This window comes from Archocentrus centrarchus, chromosome 19 (assembly GCF_007364275.1).
Source record: "Archocentrus centrarchus isolate MPI-CPG fArcCen1 chromosome 19, fArcCen1, whole genome shotgun sequence".
NCBI lineage: Eukaryota > Metazoa > Chordata > Actinopteri > Cichliformes > Cichlidae > Archocentrus > Archocentrus centrarchus.
In genome coordinates this window covers 19,241,772-19,263,129 of record NC_044364.1, presented here as the reverse complement: position 1 = coordinate 19,263,129, position 21,358 = coordinate 19,241,772, and the positions used below count along the sequence as shown (strand labels likewise).

General features: G+C 40.4%; 2 protein-coding genes and 1 long non-coding RNA gene across 3 annotated transcripts; 2 read left to right on the top strand and 1 right to left on the bottom strand.

Moving 5' to 3' along the window:
- Positions 1-3,944: 3,944 nt before the first annotated feature.
- On the top strand, positions 3,945-8,123 carry LOC115798759 (galanin receptor type 2). Its single transcript, XM_030755710.1, has 2 exons — positions 3,945-4,475; positions 7,460-8,123. The coding sequence occupies exons 1-2, from the start codon at positions 4,135-4,137 to the stop codon at positions 8,094-8,096; spliced, it is 978 nt and encodes a 325-aa protein (XP_030611570.1). The 5' UTR covers positions 3,945-4,134; the 3' UTR covers positions 8,097-8,123.
- A 4,595-nt stretch (positions 8,124-12,718) lies between these two features.
- On the bottom strand, positions 12,719-16,250 carry LOC115798546 (uncharacterized). Its single transcript, XR_004021487.1, has 6 exons — positions 15,471-16,250; positions 14,751-14,882; positions 14,251-14,400; positions 13,839-13,967; positions 13,616-13,734; positions 12,719-13,434 (listed from the first exon to the last, which is right to left on the bottom strand). It is a non-coding gene; the product is annotated as an uncharacterized LOC115798546 (long non-coding RNA).
- Positions 15,402-18,744, top strand: LOC115798545 (uncharacterized). Its single transcript, XM_030755421.1, has 6 exons — positions 15,402-16,037; positions 16,459-16,541; positions 16,653-16,798; positions 17,266-17,418; positions 17,740-17,954; positions 18,378-18,744. Exons 2-6 carry the CDS (start codon positions 16,494-16,496, stop codon positions 18,488-18,490), a joined length of 675 nt encoding a protein of 224 aa, XP_030611281.1. The 5' UTR covers positions 15,402-16,037; positions 16,459-16,493; the 3' UTR covers positions 18,491-18,744.
- The last annotated feature ends 2,614 nt before the right edge of the window (positions 18,745-21,358 follow it).

Here is a 21,358-nt window from a genome sequence, read left to right as displayed (position 1 = left end):
ATCAACCCAGCCTCCTTTTTTAAGCACTCTGATTGCATTTTCACTTCCACAGAGGAGTTTCTCTAACTCTGCATCCCCTGCAGATGCCCTGTATCAGGTAATGATGCGTTCAGTGTGTCCATGTTGGTCAGAGCCCATTGCCTCCACCTGCAGCTCCACACACTCTAATGGTTTCTTCTGATTAAAGTTCAAATATTCCCATGTGTAGTCACCAGTCTCACCCCAGCAGGCAGCTTTCAACATTCCTGCATCACCCCAGCCAATGAACACACACCAATGATGTCATTTCCTACCTGGTGTTCCTGCTGTTTGGTAGCAGGACACATGAGTTAATCTTGATCTGCCTGAGAGTCACCTCCTGCAATGAGAACAGAGAAAAGCTCCCCAGCTGACTCTCCAGTGTTTCCCAGAGCCTAAAAACACACGCTGATGAATTATGTTGGATGCACGCGATGCTTCGACAGCTGCAAGCCGGCCCCGCACTTTAATCTTGTATAATTTCTTACGCTTCATCGACTTTGACTAAGCGCTCTCAGGAGAGCGTCATGCGAAGGCGAGGCCGTCATTTGTCAGTTGTAACTTTTATCACTACCCAGCAGGACTGACACATGGAAAACCCAAATGACTTAATGCATCACAGAAGCTTAAAGGGCCCGGCTTCTGGTGGATGCTGAGATCGGAGTAAACACGGAGCACCATCTGTAACTCTTCTGGGGCAACATCCACTGATGAAATCTGTGTGTGTGCGTGTGTGTGTGTGTGTGTGTGTGTGTGTGTGTGTGTGTGTGTGTGTGTGTGTGTGTGTGTGTGTGTGTGTGTGCGTGCGTGCGTGCAACAAGCTGCAGTTGTGTTGTTGTTCACTGAGCTGCTGCTGCCATCTGCTGGCAAATGGGTGAAGTAGGGAAAATGAAATGAGATGGACTTTACTGGTGAGCCAAAAACAGATTGATCTCAGTAATATTTCCTCTATAAATATGACTTTATGAATCACATATTTGTGACTTTAAATCTCTTGTAAAAAAGAAAAATAAGTGAATCAGCAAGTAACGTGGTTACAGTTATTGCAGTATGAAGCTTTCAATATGAGCTTTCAGGACTTTTTGCTTTTTTTTTTTTCAGTTTTTCTCATATTAGTGGTCTTCCAGGGAAACTATTTTGCTCATTTCCATATTTTTATTCTTTGTACACACACTGACCTCTGGAACACTGTATATATGACAGACAACATCATATATATCCTGAAAAACAGATTATGTGCTCTTCAGCTTTCATTTCCAGACTATCCAAGCTCAGTAGATACAAGGGGCAGAATGGCGGTTCAGTGGTCAAGCAGCAAGGTCCTGCATGTTCTCCCTGTGCTTGTGTGCATGTTTTCTGGGAGCCCTGGTGTTCCCCATCTATGACAGAAAAAAAAAAAGAAGCTTGCCAGTCTTGGGCCAGGACATTTGCACAGAACAGATGGTTAATCTGAAGAGTTTAACTTCCTGCTTACAGAAATGTTAAAAAAAAAAAAAAGTCCAACCTAGCCTCCACTGAGAATGGAAACATAAAAATTGAATATGAACTTGCTCCAATACAAAACAGTAAATTTAACCTCTCTGAGCACTTTGACCTGGTTAGGGTCAGAGTCTGGGTGACTTAAACCTCTGTGTGTAATGGTTTTGCCCATTTGACCTGCAGCAGTGGAAAAAGTTAAACCAGAAGGGCCAAAATACATATATGAGCATTTACATGAAAACAAAACTCGCTTAGTATCTTCAGGGTCTTTTAATTAGCGTTTGGCTAAAGCATAACCAAACCCTGAAGTCTTTCTGCCTTATTTTGTCAAACTTTGAGCCAAAAGTTTCAAAATAATGGCGAATAATTATTGAAAATAATCAGAGAGCACCGTGCTTATTAATGCAGACAATTTCATTCCCAATTTTCATGTGGCTCTCCTGTGCTTATGAAGCTGCCAGGGTGCTAAAATAAGGGCAAATTAAAATGGTCAAATTTCAATCCACCCCTTTGTACTTTGAAGGCCAGTAACTCAGAAAAGGTTCATAGTATGAAGGCAACATTTTGCATGACTTTATTAAACATACTAAAGTTACTGTACAGAAGAAATCAGCTGTGTCATGTGGCAGGCAGTCAGTGATTTTCTGTTGAATAACTACAGTGTCCAGTCAGATGGAAACAGACCAAACTGTTTGGTCACACAGCTGCTTATTAATTAATACATGAGACTAAGAAGGAAACCCCACAATCAAAACATCATCATCATCATCAACCACCTGATCATGGGAAGTGAAAAATCTGCAGTTTGCTCACACAGGTGATGACAAGATTCTAGTTCAGGCTGTGTTGAACTTCCTCAGACTTCCAGGATGTTTGACGGTGGAGTAACTCAGACTCCCAGAGGACGAAACAAAAGGCCAGAGGCGGACACTTCCTCCTGGATACTCGTGGATAAAAAAGCAGGCAGTCTGTTAAATTTAGTTGAGTGCGGCTGTTTGCATACGTGCAGCAGCTGGACGAGGTTACCACGTCCTTGTTTCTTGGTGTGTGTGCGTGTGTGTGTGTATGTGTGTGTGTGTGTGTGTGCACGTGGGTGCTGGTGAGAAAATGTGAGTCAGAAAAGGAGGTCACAGCAGCAGGGTCTTTGGGTTCCCTGTCTGGGAACGTTGAGCTGATCTCTCCTTATAAAGTGTGCACATAGCAATAAATTGAGCAATAATTAAATAACACAATCACATTCACACCACAACCCTCACAAAATAATAAAGCAACAGAAGTCTGCAAACTTCAAACACACTGGGTAACCAACCCAGGACCATGACACCAACTCTGGAAACATTTAGAGTGACCTGGTTTCCTTTCATTGGCTGTGTTAAACCAATGAGGCTAACACAAACATTTGTCCTGCTAGCTCAGTTAATTGTGGTACACTCATAAGCAGATGATGAGATAAGGGGAGAGGAAGTGCAGGTGTATCTGTCCAGACTTTAGGGCTGCACGTGTCACAGGAAGTAAAAGAGGCTTTCATGCACATAGATGTGGTTGTTATTACTGGAAACTGAATATTAATGGGAAGGAATCGCCTGAGCCCGAACATTGTCAAAGATTTTTACTCGTGAATAAAAATCAATAAAGCACCCCCCCCCCCCCCCCCCCCCCCCCCACCTCCACCCAAGCACTTCCTGTAACTGTTTATCCACAAACACACCACACACTGTATACATACAATACTTTATTGATATACCACAACTGATCCATTGATTTATTTAATCTGGTTTTACAATACCACAAATGGAGATTTTGATATAATAATTGCATAATTATGCTAAACGATCCGCCAGACAACATGTAACAGCAGGAATGCTGCACCTTAAGTGTCCAGCAGATGTCAGCACTCCCTAATGAGCTGTTAAACGGGGCTTTGTGTGATCAGGCTGTTGGTGAATCAGCTGGCCGGATAGATTCAACACCTTCACGGGGCCTCATCATGCCACCACTGACAGACAAGCACACGCAGAATAGTCGAAAAGGAAGCCGAACAGCAACATAGAGGACAGGTACATTTAAGTTAAATTTGAGGTTGAGTCACTGCAGTGTTTCAGACTGACCATTGTATTTATGTCGATAGATTTGTCTGTTCTGCTGTTTGCTTTTGTTGTCTGTTACACAGTTGGACATTAATGTTCCACTTGTTTTGGGATAAAATGCGTTCACACCAAAAGCTTTGACTTCTGCCCTTTATTGTTTGCAATGGGGATTTCAGGGGCTGATAAATAAATGCATAATTAAGAAAGACTACATCACTCAAATCTTACTCATTTGTATTGTTTAAACAAATGACTTGAGCCTGTCATACCTGAACAGGTTCTTTCTTCCTCGGTGGTGTCACGGTTTGAAGGCTGTTCTTCCTTTGCGTTGACCTGGGGACACTTGCACCTGTCGGGGTTTGGTGACTGTTTGCGGAGATGGTGAGAGCTGCTCTCCCTCCACTGTGTGTCTGGATCAGAGTCCGTCACGCAGGAGTTTCCTGCTGGAAATGTTTGCGCGCAGACGCGGCGCGCGTCTCCACGAGCCTCGCCTTTAACGCTGCTGGACAGAAGTCGGAGCGTGTTTATTAGAAATGAATAGAACCTAAAGATGAATGTCTCCTTGTTCAACTCCTCCACTTGGAGAGCGGAATCTGCGCTCATTTCTGCGGGATTCGCCCTCATCTTCCTGCTCGGCACCGTGGGGAACTCTCTGGTGCTCGCGGTCCTGTTTCGCAGCGGACAGATGAACACCAAAACCACCAACCTGTTCATCCTCAACCTGGCCATAGCGGATCTCTGCTTCATTGTGTTCTGCGTGCCCTTCCAGGCCACAATCTACACTCTGGATGAGTGGGTGTTCGGTCCTGCAGTCTGCAAAGTGGTGCACTTCATCATCTTTCTCACCATGTATGCGAGCATCTTCACCTTGACAGCCGTTTCCCTGGACAGGTGAGCTTCTGCACTTTATATAAGTTGCGTTTTTGGCTGCTTTGCTTTTGTGACATGTCTTGTTTCAGCCTCGGGAGGCAAACACATAAAAAGACATTTACAGTGTTCATTCCTTTTGTCTGTTGGACTTTTGTTCAGATCATTCTTTGTATCTTTTATAAAATCTGAGAAAGCCTATCAAACTTTAATAGTAATAAACATGAGGGTAGGTTTCCTTTGAGCATGAGGGGTGTCTGAGGATGCTCCCCCAAGAAGATATGAGCTTCAGACATCATTTATCTCATTTCTAGTGGATTATGTACATTTTCTTTATCAATTTATGATGCATTTTTTTTAATGTAAGTGCTCAGACAAAAGGTGACACTTGAACATTTACTGGAGTATAATGAAGTTCAGTTTGGGACTCTGTATCACTTTTCTCACACACACACAATTTACTCTTTCGTGTCTTTTGTGTTTTCCTTATTACAGACATCAAAGTTGAGCTGTAACGGGCTGATAATTCTCTCTGATATCAGATCAATTTTGTGTATTTTAACTGGGAAAAACCTGCAAGTAGGTAACCGGTCACAATGGATGGCTGAGACTCCCTGAGTCTGGTTCTGTTGGAGATCTCTTCCTGTTAAAAGGGAGTTCTTTATTCCCACCATCACCAAGTGAGGATTAGCTCATTGTTGGGCTTTTCTCTGTAATATTGCAGTGTTTACCTTGTGATATAAAGAGCCTTGAGGCAGATGTTTTGTTTGCAATATATGATTCCAAAGGAAAAACTAAATGCAATATGCACAATCTTCATTTAGCTAATTCTATAAAACACATATTAGATGTGTGTTCTGGGATTAGTAAAAACACCTCTTTGAGGTAGGGAAGCATATGTAATATTTCTGTTTTATGTTAGGGAAAAAAACAGCTGACAAACCAACAGCCATCACCGTCACAAGCAGTCATGCTCAGTTTGTATCCTGGTATTTATCCCAACACACCCAGGTCTGGATTTCAGGGACAGATGCGGTGTGATTGGAGTCATCCTGTTTGTAATGATTTTTTTCCCAGTTTCAGCATCACTGACAGCAGGAAGGAAAGTGTTGACGGGAACATTTGTTTGTTTAGCGTCTTGCACTCAATCTTCAAGATTACAGCGGGCAGAAAACTCTGGGTAGAAGAGGAGAGAGGTGAGGTCGTCACAGGACCAGCCAGAGAGGCAAACTTATAACCTTATAAACCTTATAAATGTTTTACAATCACAGCTACAAAAACACAGTAATGAATGTTTAATCACTGCTAGTTACACTATAGCGGTTTTCTTTTGGGCTCCATCCTGTTAGGGAACAGGCACAAAACAAGCACAATTTTTCTCATCATTTTGATTTTTTTTTAATCAGCTGAGGCATTTTCAAGGCAGAGCATGGGGACCAAAAAGCTTTGAAAACCAAACTATTTAATTTTTGCAAAATAAAAGAAGTATTTCAAAACATTTTGAATAACTTTTATTGATCAATGAAGGAGACAGGTAATTAGATGGATTTTTGTGAATTTTGTATCTTACAGGATAGAAACATCTTTGCACAGTTCTCTATACGCTCATCTGCAACAATCGAGTTTTCATTGGAGAAGGGAAAGAAATCAAATGAGGAAAAGACGAGAATTACCAAATGCCATTCTCATGTTATCATATTAATATGAGTCTGTTCAGCATCTGAGGATTAAGAATGAAGAGAAATAACAGCCTTGAGCCTTGAAAGAAAATGAGTTTACAGTATGATGGGAACCAGGGAGAGCTGATAATGTTGCCGTTTGTCTTCATAAATTTCAAGTAGCACAAACATACAAGCATCCAGATTTAATTCATTTCTGTGTTCTGCACTTTGTATAAAGGTAGCTGATGAATTAAAAAGTCTTTGTGGCATCTTTTTATTTTAAAGTAGCACACTGTTTCATCTGTGGCAGAGATCAAATCTCTTGGCTTCCGTGTTCTGGCGAGATTAAAGCAGGATGAGGTTAAGTTCCAAAAATTGATATTTAGGGAGAGTTTCTCCTTTAATAATAATTTTACTTTGTAAATGGTGATTACGTTTCACTAACCTGGTTAAAGTTGAACTCTGAATGTGGGTAACATCAGGCTTAGATTTAGGTCTAGATTCACATATGGTGCCAGAACTGAAACCCAACACAGAACCATTTTAGAAGTGCCAAAAACTGCAGTTCCTATTATGTCCACTTGGGGGTGGCTTCAAACGTGAACGAGCCCCCATAGATGCCCATGTTAAATGACCAACTTTACAACATCAAGGAGTTTGTTTGCAGCCTGCTACAGAAAACATTTTTGGTCTCTTTAGCTCATTTTCCCCTTCATTAAAATGTGCAAAGTGTGAATATTATTTTTTTTAATATACAGTATTGTGCAATAGTCTTGAACCACCCCCGAGCCATCTGCAAACATACATGGAAATATAGTATATGAGGCAAAACAGAATTTCTCTTCTGTCTTCATATTTCCATTAATTTTGACAAGATCTCCAACACCACTGGCTGATATGCAGCCCAAACATGACACAGCCTCCACCGTGTTTTATAGCAGGCTGTAGCCTCTTTGTTTTACTTCTCTCCTGACCACCTCTTTCCATAGTGCAGAACCAAACATTTCAACTTTAGATTAATCAGAAAATCCATCAGACCTGCTGCCACTGACTGGGTGACAGTACAGTGGCTCATTCACTTTTTATTTATGGTTTGTGTGCATCATAGTCTTTGTCCTATTCTTGGCAAACCTCATTTAAAGCTCGCACAGTCATTCTCTATTGAATGGTGGACCATGAGGGCTAATTATATATATATTTTTTTTATGTTGCTTTGCTTTGTCTTTATTTTTTGAGATTCCAGTTTTTTTTCACACTTCAGCCTCAGTAAACACCAATCAATCCTTTAATAAGTCCTTCATTTTGGTACTGAATTTGTAGATCATGTGTCTTCCTCTGCTCTTACAGGCATTTAGCCATTTGCTACCCGTTCCGCTCCAGGGAGATGAGGACGCCAAAGAACGCCCTCACTTCCATTGGCTTCCTCTGGGCCCTGGCCTTGGTTTTTTCTGGACCATATCTCAGCTACTTCTCACAGATGGACCTGGCTGGCAGTGTTGTGTGCATTCCTACCTGGGAGTCCAAACCTCGCATCATAATGGACATGTGCACGTTTGTCTTTGGCTACCTTGTCCCTGTGCTGGTGCTCGGCCTCACCTACACTTGCACCATCCGATACCTGTGGACCAGCGTGGGCCCGTTGAAGGACATGTCAGAGTCAAAGCGGGCCAAGTGGAAAGTCTCCAAGATGATGATCATCGTTGCTGCTCTCTTCTGCCTTTGCTGGCTTCCCCATCACCTGGTCATCCTCTGCATGTGGTTGGGCCGATTCCCCCTCAACCACACCACCTATGTCCTCCGCATCCTCTCCCACTTTGTGGCCTACACCAACTCGTGCCTCAACCCCATCGTGTATGCCCTCGTGTCCAAGCATTTCCGCAAAGGCTTCAGGAAGGTGTTCAGCTGCTCACTGAAGAGGAGGGAGGTAAATAAGGTGCATGCTCAGGCGGTGAACATGGTCAGCAGCATGGAGATGACCAATTAGAGACAAGAGCCTCAGAGGAAGAGCCAGCCATCTAGAACATACCAAGAAATGCTGATGCCAGAGACGACCTTTTTAAGGCCAGTAATTTGTCTTAATGGCATTACATTATATGATCATCATGATTTCACGAAGGGCGTTCCTATCAGGACGATGAAATGTCATCCTACTGGCTCCAGGGGTGGTCAGCCTGTTTGATGTTGTGATAAATCTGACATTGGTGATCCCCGCTATGACATTTCTTGCATGTCCATGTATTGTCACAGAAATTATCATTGTACTTGGACGAACTGTCTTACATACAGTATATTCATGGTCCCCAGTGAATCAATCTGACCTTCCCTCTGTCACCAGCAGCAGGTTAAACCTTTCACATGGTCTGTGTTTTTGTTACGTCAAACATGTGAGTTGGAGAACAAAACAGTATCTTTAGCTTTTATGTCATGCTATTTATATGCACACAGTGTAAAAAATATTTTATATAGATATGAAAAGGTTATGTATTGAGACAGCCCAGCTCATAGACTGCAATAAAACAAGTAGACCAGACAAGGTAGTAACTCTGAAAATGATAATTTACTGATGAAACATGAAAAAATATAGAGAACATGCCAGTAAAGTAAAGCGTGCATGGATGTGTGGCAGAGTGTGGAAAGCCCCATTTTTACATAGACCACCCTAACTGTTTGTTGAACCCCCACCTTTACCTGACACAAGCCGCTGTTAGTTTTATGCGGTGTCAGTGTCGTCACTTAACTTCTAGTAATATAAAAAAAACGTAACACATTGAAAAGTAAAATATCATAAAACATCTTCTCACCTGTGGAATTTTACTCCATGTTTACAGAAGCATAATACAATGGGTCCATTTTCTGTTGTATTTGATTGACCTGAGCTGTGAACATGTATTTAGCATGTGAAACCTATCCCAGCTGTCATAGGGTGAGCAGCAGGGTACACCCTATACAGGTGGCCAGCCTGTCTCAGGGCTAACACAGAGAGACAGACAACCATTTACATTCACACCTATGGGCAATTTAGAATCACCAATTAACCTAACCCCAGTAAATATGAGTTGCTGTCCATTTTTTTTTTTTTATTGGCCAGTTGTATGTTGTTTGTAGACTACTCAAAAAAATTAAAGGAATACTTTTTAATCAAGTCAGGTAAACTTCTGGGCTATTGATCTGGTCAGGTAAGAAGCAGAGAGGGTTGTGCATCAGTAGAGCAACAGGAATGGGTTTACAGGTGGAGACCACTCACATTTTTCCTCTCCTCATCTTTTCTGACTGTTTTTTTCACTAGCATTGCATTTGGCTAGGGTCAGTGTCACTGCTGGTAGCATGAGGCCATATTTGGACCCTACAGAGGTTGCACAGGTAGTCCAACTCCTCCAGGATGGCATATCAATATGTGCCATTGCCAGAAGGTTTGCTGTGTCTCCCAGCAGCCTCAAGAGCATGGAGGACATTCCAGGAGACAGGCCATTACTCTAGGAGAGTTGGACAGGTCTGTAGAAGGTCCTTAACCCATCAGCAGGACCGCTATCTGCTCGTTTGCACAAGGAGGAACGGGATGAACACTGCCAGAGCTACAAAATGACCTCCAGCAGCCACTGGTGTGAATGTTTCTGACCAAACAATCAGAAACAGACTTCACGAGGGTGGCCTGAGGTCCTCTAGTGGGCCCTGTGCTCATTGCCTGGCATCATGGAGCCTGATTGGTATTTGAATACCATAATTGGCAGGTCCACCAGTGACACCCTGTGCATCTCACAGATGAGAGCAGGTTCACCCTGAGCACATGGGGCAGACGTGAAAGGATCTGGTGAAGCCGTGGAGAACATTATGCTGCTTGTAACATCGTTCAGCATGACTGGTTTGGTGGTGGGTCAGTGATGGTCTGGGGAGGCATATCCATGGAGGGATGCTGGTGCAGTGTGTCCTGGGTTTCTCCTGGTGCACGACAATGCCCAGCCTCATGCAGCGAGAGTATGCAGGCAGTTAATGGAGGATGCAGGAATTGATACCACTGAATGGTCCCCACACTCACCTGACCTAAGTCCAGTAGAACACCTCCTGATGTTGTCAGGTATGCATACAAGCCTGTGGGGGTCATACAAACTACTGAGTACTATATTGAGTTGCTGCAATGAAATTTCAGCAAATGTTCTTGCCTGCCACATCGTTTTTTTACTCTGCTTTTCAGAGTGTCTTTGAATTCAGCCTCTGTAGACTGATAATTTTCATTTCCATCAAACAACATGGCATCCTTTCATTCCTAACACATTATCCAGTCCATATCAGTGTAGCTTTCTTCCATTTTTTTTTTCTCCATTGAAATCTGATGCATTTTCACAGTGTTCCTTTAATTTTTTGAGCAGTGTATTAAACTGGCAGAGTGGAGCCGTAACAACATAAAACAGATCTGTTGCTGTGATGTGAGATGTTTCAGATGTTTTATATTCATACATTAGTGTTACTGTGAGGTAGAGATCACCATAAGAGCTGTTGAAATAATAAAGCCATTGAGCTGCTTCTGAGGATGTATTATTTTCCAACTTGTGACCCTTTTTTGTGAGATCTGGAGGCCGTCTGTGAAAAGAAATCCCACCATGATACCTTTGCCACTTCCTGAGACCGGAAAATAACGTAGACTTCAGTCACTGAAAGCATTTATTTCTGTCCCGTCCAACTCTCATCCTCTGAACCAAATTCTCAGAGGAATAATCTAATTTATTACTAATTTATCCGCACATAATTTTCAGATCAGATTCAACCTTTTTGCAAAACTTAAACACATTATCACTCACTAAAACACAGACTTACACAGTGACTCACCTGTGATGTTTCTTAAACACAACTCAGAATTGTTCACGCTTGTTGCTAATTATGTGGTGAAACCAATATAAGCCAACACAAGGTTTGCTTCATTCATATTTCTTATAACTATGTTAGAAGGAAAAAAAATGTGACTAGTGCTGCTAAATTAGTACGAGATCAAAAAACATCGCTAGAGAAAATCAATAATTTAAGAGCGCATGGACAGATTTGTTTGCATTACCACCAACGCTGCTGGCTGAACTGAGGCTGGACTTGAGTTAAAATGACATCAGTTGTGGTCATTTAAAAGCGTGCTATAAAAATAGACCTGATTCGATCTGTGACATGGAACAGGAAAATAGCACAAGTCTCCTTTTATCACCAAGGAAACGAGACCTAAAGATGCTGAGTTCTGCGGTTAGTGATGTTAGGTCTTGTTCCGACTCCCCGAGGCCTGTACTGAGCAAAAGTGGGCGAAGCGAAACGAAGCCTGTGCCCCGTATCGTTTTTTTAAGAAAACCACGTGACAAAAGCCAAACGAGGCCCCGTTTTCTGAAATCACGTGACTGCTTCATTATGTGATTCACGTTGCTGAAAAAGACATGGGAAATAGTGGAAGTGTTCTGGGTGATTCAAGTCTGATGCACTGTTATAGCATCAGACTTGTTGGGGTGGCTGTAGCTCAGTAGGTAGAGCAGGTCACCTACTGATCGGAAGGTCAGCGGTTCGATTCCTGGCTACTCCAGGCTACATGCCAATGTATCCTTGGGCAAGATACTTAACCCCAAGTTGCTCTCCGACCATCCTGTCGGAGTATGAATGTGTGAGAATGCTAGTTAATTAAAAGCACTTAGCTTAGTATAAACATGGAAGTGCTTGTATGAATGTGAGTGCATGGGTAAATGTAAACATGTTGTGTAAGCGCTTTGAGTGCTCTGACTGAGTAGAAAAGCGCTATATAAGAGCTAGTCCATTTATAGCAGCATAATCAGAAGCACCTGTATAAATTAGAATTTCAGATTCAGCACCCCTGCTTCTTCAGTCTTCTGTGAGAGTGTTTTCTAAGGCTGTGGAAGTTATAACAAAAAAGGAATTGTGGGGTAAGATAACTGTCAAAAAGAATGTATGGAATCTAAATTCGTAAATGTAAGTCAATAAATGTGCATAAATTTAAGATTTGTATTTGTTCTGTTTTCCAACTCATACGAAATCAGAGTTGTTATCTGTGAGAATACAAGTTTACAAGTTACGAATACAAGCTACAAAGTTACAACTGTGCTACAATACATGTACAAATCACAAACTTACCCTTAGCAAAAAGAAGTTTATTCAAGTGTACTATGAGTATACTTATTTTTTACTAAACCTGAGAAAGTATACTTGAAGGTCACTTTTTATAAACTATATTTTATATACTTAAGAATAGTATAATGAAGTATACTTGGCTTATACTGAAAAGTATAAACAAAAGTCTAAGACTAAGTACATTAATACTAAGACTTACACTTATACTTTAATACTAAAACTTGGACTTATACTTTAGTATACTTTTTACATCTTTCTGCCACAAAGTACTAATACTTACTATATCTTGCTCCAAGTGCATAATAAGGTCAAGTCATTGACTCATGCTTAACATTGAATTTATATATTGATAATATAATGCTGGAGTTTAAAACTTTACAGTATATAGTATGTGTGCTCAATTGCATTATCTTTATGTACCTTAAAAATCATACACAAAAACAGAAAACCTTTAACTTGACTTTATTGATCAAGCTAGTCCCTTTCATAAGGGTTTGGCAATGGTGTTATGTACATAGCATCAGCTGTTTCAACAAGAACACATTTTGTTTTGATCATGTCAGGCCAGACAGCATTAACAGTTTCAGCTTTTTTCACAACATGTACGAAAGTACTTTGTACACTGATGTGTGAATCTTTAAATACAGGCCTGTCTGATTTACTAAGTACCTCAACTAAAACACAACATAGTTTGCCACAAGAACAAAAAGCAGGGATTTGATGTGAACATGTTTGTTTAAAAATAACCAAGTCAGAAATTAAACAAAATGTACCATCTTTCAAGCATGCAGCACTATTGTGTCTCTTCTTTAGTCTGTCATAGTTTTGACTGTGATACACAAGTCCATTTACCAAAAAACGGTTCTAAGACCAAAAGCAGTTGCTTAGATTTCCACAATGGCAAGCCTATATGACATTTTTATACTTGTTTGCACCGGGGGGTGACCAAAACCTCTGACATTTTCATTTAGCATTTCACAATTTTCTGTTTTCCTTTTACTAAAGTAAAGTTCTTCAACAAAAGACTGAATTGAATGTGAGGGTGGAATCAAACCTGGAAACATTAGATTGAACAGTTTCAGTAAATGAGTAAGTGCTTTGCCTGTTAAGTTGTTATGCAGCACATAGGACATCAGCATCAATAAACTTTCTCCCTTTGAAACAGGTGCACCAGGATATAGGGGCTTGTCACCATCTGTGTGGTCTTCAATGCCCTATGGATATAGGAAAAAAAGATAGAAAAAGCATGTATAAATTAGAACGAGTAACAGTTAACACATACAGTGTGTATTATCATCATTATTATTATGTAGTACTGTCTCCAAATGTTCCAATTGTATGTAATGTGCGAATAGTAACTACTAACAATGTGTTATTGAACCACTGTCTACATACCACTGGAAATTCAGGTTCATTTCCTCTTGTACTCCCCTCCATCACGTCTTCGTCATCAGCATGGTTTTCAGCTTCATCAATGGCAGCACCAATCAAGTCCTCTTCAGAATGTGGCAGAGCTTCATCATTTTACAAGTTGACAAGGGAAAAAGATAACTTGAAGTAATTAATTAAAAGATTAAAGGAAGCGTATATAAACTAACCCATAGAATGGTGCATTCACCTCTGAGACGTCCACATCCAACTGGCTTGTGGTTGGTTTCTCAGTGTCGAGTTCATCATCTTCATTTTCACTGCTGGAAGTGTTACTCCAGTGGTCTTCTGTGTCGGTGTGGTTATCTATATTATCATTCTACATGTGAACAAAGGAAAGAGAATAAAAAAAATGTAACTTTTGCTTTTTTGTTAGCAATGTTGTCATTTGTCTACACTTTGGTTCAGCTAGAGGATAGCTCAAAATGCACATAAGTGTGGTATGAATGTGCTCAACCATTACAGCAAACCTCTAACTAAATGTATTGGAAAATGTGTGCACTGTTGACACTTCCGTGAGAGTGTCACTGAAGGCCCTCTGAAGCATATTACTATGCTAACAAACTTGGCCTAGTGTATTCCCCCACCCTACCCCAATGTACCTCTTGAATGTCCATATCCAACAGACTGTCCGTGGAAGAGCTCTCACTATCAAGTTCATCTTCACTGCTGGAATTGTTGAGTTCTTCCTCTCCACTGGTCGAAGTGTAAGTCATGTGACCATCTGTGTTGATGTCATCATGACTGATATTCTACAGTTTAACAAGAGAAAGACAATGAACAACTGAATGAATTAACTCCCTTTATGTCAAGTCCAATCATCAAATCATAAACAGAGTAAGTGTAAACTTTAATTTTCTGACAACTTCAGTGCTTTCCACCTTAACTGCTTATTGTGTCATGGGAGAAAAATAAGTCAGTGATGTGGCATATGACAGGTGCTTATGATAATGTACCTAGTTGGGGAGCTGAAAGCACAATTTAGGAAAGATTCTTAAACTTTAATCAAGCAGGATATGAAGATTACCCAGATACATGGGGGAATGTATACTGGCAACACAACAATTCCACTTAGACTGAAACTGTGCTTTTGCATATTTACCTGTTGAAGGGCAGAATCCAAAAGCCTAGGTGTGGAAGAGCTCCTACTGTTGACATCATCTGTAACTTCTCTATGGGAAGCAGTGGGCTGACTAATGTGATCTCGTGAGTTGTCCTGTAGTTCTGCCCTATCCTGAAAAGGTGGGGTGTTCAAACATAAATGTAAATTATTACTCAGGTCCTTTCATTCCCTTTGGGTATACTGAGTGCATTTAAGATCATCCCAACATATTTTGGGAAGTTGCCTCCACATGAGACTGTACATAATGCATGGGTATCAATTGTCTTTGAAATTAAAACCAGATTCAACTTTCCCTATTCTGCCAACTTCATTGAAAAGAAATCTCACCTGCATTGTAAGCAGCTAGCTGCTAGCTGTGTTCAGATCTTACACATCAAACATTAAAACATAACAGTTTTAATAGACTCCTTGCATATAAACATTTTTACTACGGCTCACTTACTTCCGGTTACACTGGCTGCATAACAATCACTGTAAAAGACAACTCACACAAACTTGCATTCGGACATTAGCTTACAAGTCTGTCACTCATAGTCAAACAAAAATGCTAACTTTAACAGTAGCAGCCATGTAATCTTTCATTTAAGATTACAAGCTGCTAACATTCCAACGTGACTAATGCGGCTAATGTAGCCTAACTGGAAACATCTGAGCAGTACAGAATTTTATGTGCGAGCAAATTCATTATCTGTTACTTACTTTTACTTTCCATCTGTACTTGGTAGTCCTTGGAATCTCTGCTGTGTAATCCTCTAAATATCTTTGATAAGGTCCACACTGTTTAGCCACGTTAGCTCTAATGAGCTAGCTCAGCTTCTTCCAGGTAGTATCACCACAGAAATTTCTGGTACGGCACTTCTGGCCATGGTCCCGCCCCTACCTGGCAGCCAATGGGAGCCTCCCAATTTTAAATTAGCGCTCACGCGCCAATTCAAGGTCTCCCTTGCAAAAAAAATAAATAAATAACGGTCTCAACCAGTATCAACAAGGAAAGGAGAAGAAGGAGAAGACATATCCTAGCTAAAATTGAATTTTCAGCATTAGATACCACAATGCCATTTGCCATTTATTATTTCAAGGACAAGACTGTGGAAGTTGGGAAGATTTTATGGATGAGTACTGACGACCAGCAACAATGTCCAAAAGTAATCACTCAGTGCCCTGATTTAGAAGAAGAAGACGGATGGATGGAGATAAAGTGGGACATAAAAGGCAGAAAAAAGTCAGCTCCAGCCTTTTTCCCAGCAAAGGTTTTGATGGTTGGTGGTAAGTTGTTAATTGTATTGCTTCTCAGTTAGCTTCATAGCTTCATCTATACCCTATATGAAAAAGCTAAAGGGGTGTTCACATTGGCAGTTTTTTAATTACAGAAAATAAATACCTTGGTATGACACCAGTTGATTCTAAGTGACATTTCTTTATCATTTCTGGTGTGCATAAAACTTAACTCCATAGTTATATGATTTTTGTTTTGAGTTACACATTTTTGAATCTAGGTATGATCCATCAGTGGTGCAGCTGACTCTGTAAATGCAAGTAAATCATCATTACCATGGATGTTATTATATTTGCTTGTTATAAACATATATAACAAGCAAATATAATAACATTTGCTTGTTATATATGCTGTTAACATTATAACATATGTTATATTTGCTGTTAACATTATAACATATAATTTTAACAGAAGAGAAAGAAGTCATCGTGTGCTGAAAAAGAGTGATGATAGAAGAGCTGAAGAAGCAGCTGGCAAACAAAATACCTTCAGAGGTAAAATATTTGACTATTGTGGTATTTTGAGGTGAAGCAATAATTATGGTGTGGATTTTCTGCCTGATCCTAATTCTGGCGGATTCTTTGATTTCACGTGTTTTGGTGTAGTCAACTAACTCAAATGAGGAGTCATCAGATGAGGAGCAGCTGCCCAGAAACCTGGAGTGGAGCACAGAAGAAAGTGAAAGAGCTTCAGAGAGAAATCGAGAGCCTGAAAGCAGACTATGGGAAAGAGATACTAGATGCTATGAGAGGTATTTTCTCTTTATCAATTCAAGTAGCCTAAAGCAAATTATAAAACAACAGCTTTTAACGACTGAATATGTGCCTATACTGATTCCTGAAGTCAAACACTGTGGGTGTGCAGGTCAGGTATAATGAACTAAACTTAATAACACAATAAAGTGAAATTTTCATATACTCCCATACTGAAGCATTGAAATCTGAAAAAAGAGACTCACAAATCACACAGACAAACAATTGCTGGCAGAGAGAGCTGGGATCTGCTGCCAAGTGTGGAAAAAGGTCCATACCTGGCTTCAACCTGACATTTATAGGTTTTGGCTAATTCAGTCTCCTCCTGCTTCCTGTTTCTGCCTAATCAGCGCCACTTCCAGTCACGGTCTTCATAACAAAAATGACTAATTTAATGTTTTAAAATGGTCTCAAAACACAGTAATGACACAAAGCTTTTGTTGCCTTGTTTTCATTCCCTTTACAGAGCTTCCAGCAGTAGTGACAATGCTGAAAGAGATCTTAGAAAAAAATCACTGTTCAGATCTCAACTCCTGCTTCCACCTGGTCAACACCCACACCAGACCAACAAGTTTGACCACCCGCCTCTCCTCAAGTGTTGTCTGACCCTCATAATATGGTAAATAACTCAAAATGCATTGACAGGGTATGTGTTTATCCATGTGGGGAAATGTTTGCTATACAATTTCCCTCTACACCTTGTGACTATACACATAATTTAAAAAGAAGCATATTAATCAACTTTGTGCTGGATGTATACAAATAATGATTAATTTGGAAATGCTTTGATGATGCCCCCCAAATTTCTCATGTTATGGAGTTAGTCTATAGATTATAGGCCAATGCATATTCACTGCACTGATAAATGAATAGATTTACAAAGAAATTTTATATAATTGTTTCATCATTATTTGGTGAGTAATAGTCAAATGTTTTGCAGGTGCCTCTATATGCCAGGTTGTGATGTAAAAGTCCCAAGACTAAAGCTGAAGTCTCTGCGAACTGCAAGTTCAGCATTGTACATTGGGGATCTTGCGGTGTTCATCTATGGTAGACACGCTGTCCAACTCAAGTTTGACCCGGAGGCAGTCGGGGCCCACAAAGATGTGGAATCAAAACCACAACTGGATAACACCAAGCTTGATGCTATATTTGGTGAGTGCATTTAATTTAAGGCAAAACTGGAATAATAGGTAGAGACATAGTTATAATCAGACACTCACTCACACTATCAGTACTACAAATAAAATAAAATAAAAACAATACATACTAATGCTTCTATATTATGGTAAACAATCGAGGCTTTTCAGTTGTCGTAAATTACAGAGGATTTACACGTGATGTCACTGCCAGCACGCTGTCCATTGTTTTGCCACTCAGTTACACTCTGCCTTATTCAGTCTGACTGGCGTGTGATGTGTGTGCAATCCCTTTATAACAGTTTTTGCTGATTGCATTTAAGTTCAGAAATGTACCTGATAAACCATCCTCCCTGCCATGACATGTGTTAATTGTGGACAGTGAATAAGAATAACACTGAGGTAATGGTTTGTTCTGTATGTGTTTTTTCACTCACAGACCATGCCCAGGTGAAATCTCCTGACACCCACCATGCAAGATGTGAGACGAATCATAAGAAAGAAATGCAACAACATAAGCTACACCAACAAGTAGATGAAAAGAAGTCATAAAAGTACAGATTTTGTTTCTGTCTTTTTTATTTTTGGTTCCAAAGGTGCGCTTTTCTTTTACCTTTTTTGACAAGGAAGGACTTTATTTCTCAGTTGAAGATGCTATGTTTACATTTTTACAAGCATATGCACAAGTTTTGCTTTACCACTTTTTACAAATAAGGACTTGATCTTGGAGAGACCATTATGTTTACATTTTTAGATGCAAATGTGCACTTTTTCCTTTCATTTTCTCCAGTAAGGAAGAACTTGATTTCATAGGTCTTTGTTTTTGAAATGTTTGAAATCTTTGAAAATATATAAAACTTGTTTTCAACATTCTGTCTTGTGATTTTGTAAATGCATCACACTTTCATAAACTTTAAGAATACTTTAAGGAGTATATTTCCAGTATATAAATAGTAAGCTACAAGTAATGTGCCAAGCAAACTTAAAGTATAACAAATAAGCTAGTGAAATAACCAACATTTATAACAGTATACTTAAAGTATACAATAAAAATAGGGACTCAAAGTATATAACTAGTACAATGGCAGTATATCGATAAGTGTACTTGTGGTATACTTTAAGCATATGAGAGGGATATACCAAGTACATTGATAGTATATAGATGAGTGTACTTGTTGTATACTTTTGCAAACTTAAAATGAACTTTAAAGTATACTTTCATAAACTTGAAATGTTCCAATTTAGTCTGAAAAAGTATTAAATTGGTATACTTTCTAGTACACTTAAAGTACATGGTCTATAGTATACTTGCTATACTTATACTTAAGTATACTTCATAAAATGAACTTAAGTATACTACTTTTTGCTAAGGGTATGAGTACAAATCTCTGTGACAGATTTGTCCGTAATCAAGGGTTCTTTCACCCTCAGCTCAGGCTCACAGGCAGGTTGCATTCAGGTCTGCTGGGACTTACTAATCGTTCTAACAGCATCAGATTAGCCTGCTGGTAGCAGTGTCTGTGCCATACCTGTGAAGTCTCCATTTTTGGCCAGGAAACTCGCATATTTTACCCCTCTGTCCCGCCGTCCTCCCGTATTATTATTTTCCCATAAATTTCCAGTATCTTAATAGAATAATTTTTAAAAAGCATTCCTGTGCCGCTCCAAATTGAATTCTGTCACTAGCCTCACGAGAAATGCCACCTGCAGTAGCCTGGGTGGCAGTCCTCGCTAGGTTAGCGCCGATGGGGGAACAAACCCAGAAAAAGAAATGGACCTCGGTTGTTGCCAACTTATCGGCTTTTCAAACCCCGCAGCGACTTTTTTTTTTTTCTTTTTCCAAAAAGCAACTAGCGACAAGTTTAGCGACTTTTTCCGGTGACATCAGCAAGTTTTGGAAATAAATCGGAAACCTGAAATCCTCCACTGTCGCCATGTGTTGTGTACTTACAGCCTTCATACTGCGTCCCTTCGTATGCTTTGGCATCGCCCAGACCTCACTTAGGCTCCACCCTTCAACCCCCGGACCTCGCTTCGGCCTTTATCAACCTTTGAAACAGAAGACAGCCAGTTTTCTTACACAAGCTGGCAACAGTGGCCCAGATAAAGGAGGAGGGCTGAATATAACTAGCAGTCTCACCCCACAGTGTTTTTGTTAAATTTGATATTCTAACATTAAACAATACGAGACAAAATTGATTTCTGTAATGTGGTTCTAAGCAAAACATTAAAGTTATTAAGTTATTTCATAAAGTTCATTTGTAGTTCTAAACATATTTAGGGTGTTTTTTCTTCACTTGTTGTCTCTCCAAAGATGTTTTTCCTCTCTCCTACAGCCTCAATTGCAATTACATGCAAAATGTCAGTTATGCAAATTAGGTGATGACGTCATATACTGCGCCTTCTATTTTTTCAAATTTCCCCTATTTTTAAATACAAAACTTGACAGGTATGGTCTGTGCCGATGCAAGGCTGGCTCAGATGGACACTTTGCTGGATTCAACACATGCTAACTGTGAGTAGCTGTTTCTGTTTGTTCAGTAGCTTCATGAGCACCTCGTATTGGAGCCGTGTAAAAAATCAAATGCATCTGTAACTGGAAAAGCTGATTACTCAGCTTATGGTTCACCAGCAAACTGATGTCAACTAGCAGAAGCAGAAGGTAAAACTGTCAGTGGGAGAATCTGATCAGTAGAGGCAGACTATGACATGACTGATGTAAGAATGGTCAAAGTACTCAAAGCTTTATCACACTGAAGGAATTATGAAACGTGAAAAAGCAAAATAAGTGTGTATGAATTCAATTCATCCATTCGCTTCCGCACATCCTGTTAAGGGTCGCGGGGGGGCTGGAGCCTATCCCAGCTGTCATAGGGCGAGAGGCAGGGTACACCCTGAACAGGTCGCCAGCCTGTTGCAGGGCCAACACGGAGTGACAGACAACCTTTCACACACTCATTCACACCTATGGGCAATTTAGATTAGCCAATTAACCTAACCCCAGTAAGTGCATGTCTTTGGAATGTGGGAGGAAACCGGAGTACCCGGAGGAAACCCACGCAAGCACGGGGAGAACATGCAAACTCCACACAGAGAGGGAGAGGCCTGGGCCAAGGTGGAATCGAACCCAGGCCTTCCAGATGGTATTCTAACTGTGAGGCAGCAGTGCTAACCACTGCACCACCGTGCTGCCCTGAATTCAATTCAATTCAATTCAATTCAATTTTATTTATATAGCGCCAAATCACAACAAACTGTCGCCTCAAGGCGCTTTGTATTGTGGGTAAAGACCCTACAATAATACAGAGAAAACCCAACAGTCAAAACGACCCCCTATGAGCAAGCACTTGGCGACAGTGGAAAGGAAAAACTCCCTTTTAACAGGAAGAAACCTCCAGCAGAACCAGGCTCAGGGAGGGG

Coding starts and splice junctions, on each gene's coding strand:
- LOC115798759 (XM_030755710.1), top strand. CDS start 4,135: ATGAATGTCTCCTTGTTCAACTCCTCCACTTGGAGAGCGGAATCTGCG. Junction 4,476..7,459: donor ACAGCCGTTTCCCTGGACAG/GTGAGCTTCTGC, acceptor CTGCTCTTACAG/GCATTTAGCCATTTGCTACC.
- LOC115798545 (XM_030755421.1), top strand. CDS start 16,494: ATGATAGAAGAGCTGAAGAAGCAGCTGGCAAACAAAATACCTTCAGAG. Junction 16,799..17,265: donor GATACTAGATGCTATGAGAG/GTATTTTCTCTT, acceptor TTCCCTTTACAG/AGCTTCCAGCAGTAGTGACA. Junction 17,419..17,739: donor TGTCTGACCCTCATAATATG/GTAAATAACTCA, acceptor AATGTTTTGCAG/GTGCCTCTATATGCCAGGTT.